The sequence below is a fragment of the Aplysia californica genome, unplaced genomic scaffold (genome assembly GCF_000002075.1).
Source record: "Aplysia californica isolate F4 #8 unplaced genomic scaffold, AplCal3.0 scaffold00978, whole genome shotgun sequence".
Taxonomy (NCBI): domain Eukaryota; kingdom Metazoa; phylum Mollusca; class Gastropoda; order Aplysiida; family Aplysiidae; genus Aplysia; species Aplysia californica.
In genome coordinates, this window is record NW_004798248.1 from 47,685 (window position 1) to 59,008 (window position 11,324).

General features: G+C 39.7%; 2 protein-coding genes across 2 annotated transcripts in view; both read right to left on the bottom strand.

Moving 5' to 3' along the window:
• Positions 1-4,468, bottom strand: part of LOC101863629 (sulfotransferase 1A1) — a 13,657-nt gene extending 9,189 nt beyond the window's left edge. The window contains exon 1 of the mRNA XM_005110976.3: positions 3,088-4,468. The gene's annotated coding sequence lies outside the window, so the exon portion shown is untranslated. The remainder of the gene's footprint in view (positions 1-3,087) is intronic.
• A 2,317-nt stretch (positions 4,469-6,785) lies between these two features.
• Positions 6,786-11,324, bottom strand: part of LOC101863856 (pirin) — an 11,074-nt gene continuing 6,535 nt past the window's right edge. Inside the window, exons 6-8 of the mRNA XM_005110977.3 lie at positions 10,761-10,846; positions 9,384-9,450; positions 6,786-8,057 (exon numbers count right to left, since the gene is read on the bottom strand). Of these exons, the coding sequence (XP_005111034.1) occupies positions 7,948-8,057; positions 9,384-9,450; positions 10,761-10,846 (263 nt within the window). The 3' untranslated portion in view covers positions 6,786-7,947. The remainder of the gene's footprint in view (positions 8,058-9,383; positions 9,451-10,760; positions 10,847-11,324) is intronic.

Genomic DNA, 11,324 nt, shown 5'->3' on the forward strand with positions numbered 1-11,324 from the left:
TCTTTTCATTTTCTAAATTGCTGTGCCCTTACTTTAACATTATATGTACATTACAGGCCCTGCAGGTATTCCTACCGCTGAGACAATCACTCGTGCTACGTTCGGATAGCTTGAGTAATCAGGGGCGGCTCATCCATAGAGCACGGCGTGCACTGCCGCCATAAAATGTTAATGCTCACAACACTCATAAATATTTATAAGGCGGCACAATCTCAATGTGCACCAGCCGAACAAAGCCCATAGAAGCAGTTTTTAAAATACGCGGTCTCAGACCAGTTCGCGATACCTTACACAATTCTATGCCCGCATTATGATAGCTTTGGAGCAATCCACAGGAGTGCTCACAGTGAAGTGCGATAGATCCATTACCGTGCCATTTATATATCGCTAGCCCCACCTCTGTAACCCTGAACTTGAGCGAGGTCAACATGACGTATTTGGGTCACTGAGTTAGAATAGCCTTACTTGGAATGGTGTAGTGGTGAGTGTTATTACTTGAGTGTGTAATTCCAATGCTGGATTTTTTTTCTTGCAAATAAATTCAGTTCTCTAAACCACAGTGACAAAGACAGAGTGAAAGAATTAGGTCGTCGCCAACCCAAAAATACTAAAATAATATAACCAACAAAAAGGTGCAATGGTGTTTTTAATAGTGATCTTCTCGACAAACACTCATTCTACTGTTTCTTCTGTCTGGTTTTCGGAACTGAGGACGCCAAGTGGTCTAAGAAAGGTTTTACTGATCTTGTCCATGTGAAACAAAAGCATTAAATACATGAGTCATCAAGAGCGCATGTCAACAATGCCGTTAGGTATCAGACTATCGGACTAGTAGACAGCAGCGCAGCTAGACGTTGGTCATCTCATTGCGAACTCGGCCTCCGCGGTCATGAAAAAGGTGATTTCTCGTGGTATCTTTCTTGATTTACTGCACAGAGACGCTAACACTGACACGATACTGTTTGATCATCTGAAAAGCGCTATTGTTGCAAAATATACTTCCAAAACAAAACATACAAAACGAACAGCTGGACTGTATTTTCAAAATATACCACGAAGAACTGAATAAAGACATACGCTCTGCCAACTTCCTTTCTGTCCAGGCTGACGAAGCAACTGATGCAGGTCATTTGTCGTACTTTGTTATCATTCTGCGATACAATGTATGTTAAGGACGGAAAACAGGTAGACCGGTTTCTATGGTATTTTTAAAGCCAATGATAGAGTGTCATCATGGCTTGTTTCAACCCTAAACGACGCTTTAGAACCATTCAGCGTCGAGGAAAAGCTGATCACCCAAACCTACGATGGGGCAGCTGCATTGAGCGCGAGAGTCTCTGGTGTACAGACTCAGTTTCGCCAATTTTCCCTTTTTGTCTTTGTCCATTGCTATGCGCACCAGGAGGATTTTTCAGTCTCGACTTATTAGCACAGTCTTCACTTAGAAAGGAGAGATCCAGCTTTGTCTTGAAGAAATTCAGTCTGAGCACTTGGACGATAATACGACGAAGCGTGTGGCCGTTTGAATGTATAAAAGAGCGATACATCATTTCTCTTCTTTTTGCACTTGTTCAAAGTGTTCATGCACGTTGACGTTGGGTATGATTATGGGATCCTCCAACACAGAAGTACAACGTCAATAGCAGCCCAACAAGCTTTAGAAACGTTTCTAAAGCAACCTTTGAAGACATTTAAAACAGTATAAATGTTCCATCAACAAGTAAGACCATTGAGGTACAAGCTTCCATAAAACGCAGACATCATAACACCAATGAAATTGCTGCAAAGGAGGCCTGTGACACAATAGTTAATAAAATTGTTGATCCTTTCTTGAGCAAAATAAAATCAATACACTGTCAATCAAATTCCAGTACTATCAAAAGTCGTTTTCTACAGTTCTTTTGGATTGTATAGCAGAAAGCTACTCTGTCTTGCATAAAACGAAGTTACAAACAGAAATAGAAATATAAAATTATAGTAATAAAACATTTAAGTCTGCTCGGAGTCGTACAATCCAGGGCCTTTATTCAGCTCTGAAGGGCTACAAACTCGACACAACATTTAGAGTAGTATGCAAAATCTTAGAAATCGCACCAACGTATTTGTCGATCTACATGGACATCAATGACAGCATGCCCAACTGCGTCAACAGAATGATGGACACCACTGCTGCAACAAAAGAACGAAGTGTAGATTTCTTCTTCAAATAGATGTCTCTAAACCGGTAGGTTGAAGAATTCATCTCATTTACCAGCCTGATATAAGCATTGCTATAAGCTAATTGTGCACGCCCACTTTTAAGACTCACAAGCCGCTCCTGCTTGGGTCGTTACAGCTGAGAGGTAAACCTACAGTCATCACATGGCAAATCAATTATATCCTCATACCCCAGAATCCCAGATGAGATCTTCGCCTGAACTGTTCTGCCTCAAACCTCAAGCCATCCGAATGCAACATGTTCCATCCAGTAGATTTTCTCTGTTACTAAAAATGCATGTAGAGCCTGATTTAAAACGAGGCCAAAGATCAGCATGAAGAAGTAGAAGACACGTTTACTGTGAACTATGCTTGCAAAGAATTAGAATCGTGCAACAGACCTAGATCTAGCAGCAAAACATATTAGAAATCTATCCTGTTTTATGTATCAAGATGAGACAGTGAGCCTTTCCTGTTCCAAAACTTTGGCATACACTGCAGAAATGTGTTTGTTGGTTTGTTTGTTTGTTTGAGTTACATGAGGCACGTCGACACAAAAATGGTCATATATTGGTGTAGGGGAAAAGTAAAACAGACAAACAGAAACAACAGAGGGAAAGTAAAGAATTAGGACCTACCGGTCGGTCCTCCAACCACCCACACAGACAAACAGAATAACAGAGGTACAGTAAAGAAGTAGGACCTACCAGTCCAGTGGTGCCCTCCAACCACCCAGGGGGGGGGGGGGGTCTTCTTTTTTTTCAGAACCAACAATTGAAGTCAAGGTAATATAAGAACAGACGAAGGCAAACTTTCGCTTTAAAAAACAACTCAACCATACCAGAGAGGGTTTACAGTAGGCTAATATTACTGTAAACTCTCTGACCATACCTTGTTTTGGGTGCTCCCCTGTATGCTGCAACACGCTGTTACATTCCTTGCTATGTCGAACTTGATCTACATGTAGAACTAAATCTAGATTCTAGATCTGAATCTTGCAAACAGGGTTTCCTAATGCCTCGTTATGAAACCTAAATCTAGCATTTGAAAACAACACACGGGTTTCCCAATAGCAGCGGTATGCTTGTGTGTGTGTGTGTGTGTGTGTGTGTGTGCCACACATTACACACCAACGTTACGTGAAAAAGATTTCCCACCGCCTGCACATATCATTACCTTGACATACTTATAACTGTCCTCAATAGCGGCAAACTGAACAAGAAGCGCGGATATTTATAGAAAATTATAGAATCGGATATATGACATCTGAGAGTTTGTGAACGCCTGAACGCTTGAACTTCTAAAGTGTGGATGGCGGATTTGGGGAGGGCGGGGGGGCTGTAAGTAATCTGTCTTTTCGTTTCTGTGTGTCCCATTGACTCAATTCTAGATGATTAAGGAGGCGGACTGCTTCGATCCTGTCTGTCACGTGTCAGTGACGATCCTAGCTGTGTGGGATACACCATCTCAGCAGCAGCAGCAGCAGCAGCAGCAGCAGCAGCAGCACCACCACCACCACCACCACCACCACCACCACCACCACCACCACCATCATCATCATCACTTAACTGCCACCACAATGTTACAAAGCAGGAAGGGATGAGAAAGAAGAAAAATCTAGAGAAGAAATCACCCCCCCCCCCTCCCAAACCCAAACCAGGGTTGGGGTTGTCGCTATCTGGATTCGAACCCGGGACCTATTGAATGAGAATCGAACACCTTAACATCAAGACCACGACAGATACCGTGTGTTACAGATCCCAACGGCTAAGTAGAACTACTGATAAATTGATCTTTTTTCCCTCCCTCGACGACATTAACTCCTCCGTAGTCGGTTGTACTTCCAAAAAGGCATACCGTCCGCTTAAATATCTAGGAAGGCTGAGAGTGTATGTGTGTAAGGGGGGAGGAGGTGCAATTCTCTCAAAAAAGTGACTAAGCGTTGATGGCACTAACCCTTAACTTTGATGTCAAATAGGGAACACAAAATGTCTTCCTGCAAGACTATTGACCCGCGAGTTTGAGACCTTTGGTGATTGGTGTAGATATATCACGTCGAGTGTTGATAGCAGTCATTTTTCCGCAGGTTTGTGAATTTTTATCAAAACACTTGGGTTGATGAACCCGCTTGGGTCGATTTTCATTGATTGAAGTTGATATTTTTCTCAGGTCCCAGCACTTCTTCTCCTTTACAGATCACAACGGTTATATTGAACTTTGAATGATTGATTTTTTTTTTTCACTTCTCGGACTTCGCGAAAAAACTCGGAGATCCCGTGTGCAAGTTGCGATCTCTTGGTGGTTCATAATCAATAAGAGTAACATTCAGCCGCCACCTGGGCAAAATTCAAATTTTCCTACCAACTGAAAATGTTTAACATTGTTTTTATTTTGTTGTTTTTTAATTTTAATTTTTTTTAATTTTTCACTTCCCGCCAACATCAAGTCATCCCAAGTTGACTCTTCAAATAATGAGAGGAAACACAAGACATGTATTCCAAGAATGAAAATACAGTGCAGTAAATATAAAAATGATTCTGACCCAAATCAGGTTCAAACCACAAACTCCAGCTTTGCATAACGTCAAGTCCATATGCTGCACGCCGGATTATTAATAGAGCTTTTAGACTCTAGTACAAGATTGTCAGTGTTGAATAAAACTAACTATAATAAAGGGAATATCACATTTTAAAACCATTTTGGTTATAGCTGAAGCCTGGTTTAGTACTTACATTGCAGAAAATCATTTCTGCCACGCAATGAAAAGTGTTGGACACACTAAATACAGTACATAATGTAATACCTTTATTGTTTTAACTGCCAATCACTCATGGGGATGTGTGTGTGTGTGTTTGTGTGTGTGTGTGTGTGTGTGTGTGTGTGTGTGTGTGTGTGTGTGTGTGTGTGTGTGTGTGTGTGTGAGTGTGCATGTGTGTGTGAGTGTGCATGTGTGTGTGTGTGTGTATGTGCGCTGCCAAGAGCGAAATGCTCGCAGCTAAAGGGATTTGAAAACAACTGATATCCCCTGAAAAACGATTAAGCTCTGATTCTGATCCAACACATTAGTCGTTTTTTTAGTTCCGGTAAGAGTTTTACAGCACTTGCAACACAAATAGGTGATATAAGGGTCAAAGATTAAAGGAGTGATAGTAAAGAGTAGCTTTCAAATAAAAGGAGGAGAGATAAGGATGACGGAAGCTTGATAAGAAAGAAGGAGAACACTTAACCGAAGCAAAGCACCTGCCAATCACTCATGGGGATGTGTGTGTGTGTGTGTGTGTGTGTGTGTGTGTGTGTGTGTGTGTGTGTGTGTGTGTGTGTGTGTGTGTGTGTGTGTGTGTGTGTGCACAAGCATGTGTATGCATGCATGTGTGTGTGTGTGTGTGTGTGTGTGTGTGTGTGTGTGTGTGTGTGTGTGTGTGTGTGTGTGAGAGAGCATGAGTGTGTGTTTGTGGAGGGGGGGTTTAAAGTATCACCAAATCAGAGATCGTAGTGTCATGAACATATCAAACAGTACAAGTCACACAAACAACCCATCACAGATACCATAGACACCAGAAGTCAGAAATACTTCAGATGATATCACCATATATTTTTGTCAAAAGATATCCAAACTAAGAGCAAAACAAATATGAACGCAGCAAAGGTACAACCCGAACAAATTCTCGCTGCTTACGGCAAACAGCAAAAAGAGTCACAATAAAATAAGCACAACGTTTGAACGTACCACGCCAAAGTAACCCTGTCAACAAACTACATTCAGTGAATAATCAAATAAAAAGTGTATAATCAACACCAAGGATACACGTATGGTGAACAGAGTAGATTTTTAAAATAAGTATAAATTACCAAAATGGGTTTTGTTCCAACAGAGTACATTATTACAAAATTACAGGATATAAAACTAGATCAATAAATATCTGAAGTCAGAATATATATTTTTCAAAAGTCTGTTCGTAAGAAGTTGCATACCAAATAGACAATATTTAGTGATACAGTAGCAGAATGCAAATGACACTTAATGTGAAGAAAAATTCAACAAACATTAGCACAGCATACTGGAACGCTGGTGAAGGCAAAAATAATTTCTACAACTTTTTAAGTAAAGAAAATGTCACAGCAAACAACTGGCATCTGTAGCGTTATAGTTCAGGCCTTTGCCTCAATCACTGGGAGCATGGGTTTGATTCCCATACGAAGACAATATTTTATCTAGTAAGGATTTCTATCCTTCTGTTAGAGCATATGTGAGGCAGCGTGGTGGAATCAGGCTTTCGTCAATTTTTGGGCACATGGTATCATCTTAAAGCCTGTTCACTTGTCTTTATTTGGATGAAAAAAATATTAGTTTATCTTAAATAGGCCTACAAGTCGAGATATTTGAGAATGAAGGAGGTGGGGGTCACCTGTTTTCAGAGGTAAAATTAGTGAGAAAATGGCCGCCAAAGATTAGTTATTTCCTTAGCTTAAGAGTCCGTGGTAACTGAAAATTTACATATTTTGTGCCTTTAAACAACGTTTTTAAGAAAAATCCACACAGAAATGAGTTCTTTAATGGGCATGAAATGTGTTGAGCCCAAAAAAATAAATTTTGATAAAAATTCACAAACCTGCGGAAAAATGCAACTTTCTTCACTTTGATTATTTTGACTAGAGCCTGATTCCACCATGCTGCCTCACATATCTCATCTAGCCAGAGTTGGCAATGACACCAAGTTAACTCTTTATCTCCAAGGTGGGAAAACCCACTATGCCAGGGTTTTCTTTTGGTACAAAATCTAAAAGTGACATTTATGTGTCACTAAATTGATCAAGTGAACCTGTTTTGAATTTGATAGCTCTTCCTCTAATGAATGAACTCCCACTAAAATAGACCTCTTTTCAGCAATTGACAAAAAGTAATTCGACGCCGAAGCTGCAGTAAAGGAATGTATCAGAGCCGCTGCCAGCGGTTCACCGGCACAGTAGTTTCAACCAGGAATCGTTGGGAGCAGCTTGCCGGAGATAAGGAGTTAAAGCAGCTCGCCCCTTAGCTTTGTGAAAACTGTGTCGATGGGGCCGTAAAATAATTATCTTTTAAAAAAAACTCACATCAGCCACGAGTACTGGAAAAACCAGCTGTGGGCCTATTCACGTTTTGATTTGATCGGATTCCTTCAGTTTTCCACATCAGTCAAGATCAGTTCACATGAATAAAAATAAAAAGAAATTTATGAGATCTCTGCAAACAGTATTCTCCCCCCCCCCCTTCCCAACACCTTCCCCAGTGGATATTCCAAACTCAAATTTCATCATGCTATATACATTGAGATCAGCAAGCCCTTTTCACAAGTCTTGGGAAGATTTAATCCTTCAAATGTTTTGATGTTGAGGGGGTTTTGTCTCCAAACTTTTCTCACATACATTGCATAATTTTTGAAACAGTAGACATATTTTGTAAAGAAATTCAGTGTAAAATATCACTTATGAGGATAAATAAAAACAAAATAAATTGATAGCGGTTTGAGCAAAAATGTTTGAACTTCAATATCTTCCATTAAAATATGCTATTTTTCTGTTTTCAATATTTCAGATATCTCCAAGTCTCTCCTACCACATCTGACAGAGGTATTTAGACAACACAGTCAGATTTTGGGAAAAAACATATGTGCCCCATCACCCTGAAATTACAGCAAGTTTTATTGTCTATATTAGGCTTCTGGTAAATGCATGCAATAAAAGATTTCTGGTGTTCTCTCATCTTTGCATTCATCACGCGTAATCTGAATTCCAGGTCATGGCTTTCTCAAAGCCATTTTCCCCGTTCCGGTAGTCGGAAATTGCTTCCTTTATCTCCTGCTCGGTTGTCATGACAAACGGACCTGAAAAATGTAAAAACACAGGAAAGTGAGCTTGTTTATTTATATGAAGACTTGGTGTGTATGCTCATGCACTCTTTTTCTTTCAATCTCATGCTGATTTGCACGGGCACTCATGCACACATGCTCATACATATGCACGCACAAACACACACAGGCGCCCACACACACACACACACACACACACACACATATACACACACACACACACACACACACACACACACACACACACACACACGCACCTAAAGATTTCCCTATTCTTCTAACAATTGATGCAGTTTCTACAAAAGACTAACAGTGCTCTGAATAATCAAGTTCGAACTTCACAAAAAAGAAAGGGTAAAATAGTAAGCACTGAATTATTATTATAACAGTGCAACATCTCTTTCAGTGCAGCTGGGTTATTTAAAAGAAGAATGAAAACCTCCAATTTCACTGTCCATTTCTGAAATGATCCACACTGTGGATGGAGAACCATGAAATCCCTTAGTTTTACTTTTAGTAAGAGTTTTACAGAACTTGCAACACAATAAGGTCATATAAGTGCCGAAGATTAGAGGTGCTACAAGAGAGTAACAAACACGAAAAAGAAGGAGGAGAGATTGGGACAACAGATATTTGATAGGAAAGAAGGAGCAAACCACACCAGAGCACCCGCAAACTACCTGCATGAAATCCCTAAAACAATCCACATTTGATCAAAGTTACCTACTCCGCAGACCAACATAATGCCGACGGAGCTAATTGACTACCTTATAAACAAGAGACATGCATCTCGTGACATTTTCTTCATACATAACAACATACAGTCGGGCACAGATAACACTGAAAACTCAAAATCATGAATAGTTCGTACAATTTGCCATTACCCAATTGATATCTCATTAAAAATTGTTCGTTATAAAATCAGTTGACCCGAATTATGGATATGTCAAACACATTTGTCAATCCCCGACGCATCTGAGTTGTTTGTGTCTGACTGTTACATTAACAAGACCATGTTTATACTCAGTCAGTGTCTGAGGTCTAATGGTTAGGCTTTTCGCATTGCAGGCAAATAAAACATAATGTTTCCATCCAGCATAAGGAAGAATACTTTATTGAGTACCTCAAACTTTATGCTGAGATCTTATCTATGCCAAACTATTCGGGTTGACTTTGACATGAAAGGGAGGAGGATATTTGTGTACCTCAAACTTTACGCTGAAATCCAACCTTTACCACACTGATAGCACTGACTCTGACATGATGAAGGGGAGAAGGAGATTTCTTCTCAAGTTCTCAACTGCAACTACAGGACCCAAAATATTATTGAGAAGTACTTACCATGCTGCACAACTGGCTCTTTGATGGGTTGTCCTGATATAAGCACAAAATGACAAGCCTCCGAGCCCTGAGGACAACATAAATGTCTATAACAAACAGTCAATGTGATTCAAAAAAATAAAGATCCAAGGACTTGGTTCATTCAATATGTGAGACATCACCACACACAGGCTCAACAGATTTTATCAATATATCAAGGTGGTTACAAACAAGTCTACAGAAATCCTCCAGTTGTTAGCCAAAGATTTTAGTTTAGAAGTTATTATTCTTTTTTATTTAAAAAATTATTGATACTCGGTTATTATGTTAAAGCGATTCTTCAAGTATCCTTCCAATAAAATGCTCCATCACTTCACGATAACTCTCTGTCTGCCAGTTCATTCTGATTTACAATCTTATTATCCCAGGAAAGGAGCAGCATTGCAGTCTATTCAGAAAACGTAACAATACACCACTTGAAATCCCGCCCTGGTGAGATACTCAAATCTAAAAACTTTCTGTACTGCCCTTCTTAACGGGAGGAGCGACCCTCAGTTTGGACAATTTTGGATCAAGCAATGCAAACGGAGATGTTGGCTGATACTAGAAGATCAACCAGTTCTTTGTCGAAAAATAGCAAGGACAAAATTGAGAAAAACTTTATTCTTATTGTAAATTGCCTTTGAAAACACGAGGGTGAGTGAAAATTTAGTGAATTTTCACAATAATTGTCGTTTTTCTCAAAATGTCTTTTTTTTTTTTTGCAGTTTTTTTCCTACTCCTTCCTTAGTTTTCGTCTTTTGACATGAAACTTTCAGGAAACACAGATGGCAAAGAGGCCATCAATGTAACAGAGAGATATTTGCCCCCCCCAAAAAAACACTTTTCCATTGGCAAGTGATTATGCAACCACATTTTTTAAAAGGTTTATACATTGGGAAGATTCTCTAATCTTTTATTTTTTTTACACTTATTGAAAAAATAAACTTGCTGTGATGTTGATAGGGACTGGTTCAGGTATACTCTCACCAAATTTGGTCAAAATTGGTCAGTAAATAAGAAAGTCTTGGGGATTTGAAATTCATTGTCTATTTTCAAGATGGCGGCTGTTTCCATAGCAACGGCTGCAGCTATGCAAAAACAAAAGTACTTATCAAGAGATTTTTCTATGCCTAACTTATACGTGTCCTTAGATATGATCTCGGGCAATAAACATAGAAATTGCACCTTGAGGTTCGCTCCTCCCGTAATCCTCCTTCAGAATCTGAGATCCTACTAGTAGCAAATAGTTTCATTTTTAAAAAATCTAAGCTGAGTGCTATGGGCCAACACTCTAAAAAAACCTTATCTGGTAAATTCTTCAAGCATATACATACTGGCAAACTTCCCCGTACGCACCTTGTTGTGAACGTGAATGAAGTCACCATCATCATTCAGTGTTGTTGTGTGATGGGCCTTACATACCACTTCCTTCTCAGACGGCCCTTCAGACAGGAGGAAGAGGGGGTGGGGGGTGGGGGGTTACAAGACAGCAAAACGTCCACTGGACACTCACTCACACTTCGAGTTTTTTTTGTAAGAGTTTTGCAGCACGTGCAACATAATTAGGTCGCATAAGTGCTGCCGAAGCTTAGAGATGTTTCAAGAGAGTAACAAACACAAAAAGAAGGAGAGATAAGAACGACAAATGTTTGATAGGAAAGAAGGAGCAAACCACACCAAAGCATTCACCAGCTACCCCTCAATAACACTTCAAATTCAACTTGACAAACACAATTAAGAGCAGTACTATCTGTCTCTCATTTACCAGAATCATGAACATTAGAATATCATTTGCATGCTCACACAGACGTACATTTCTACTAGTACAACTAACACACTTCAACGTTAGCACACACATTTACAAAAGGCCCTCCTTCCAAACCAAAAAGTAAGAAAAGACCACATAAAATATACCACAGC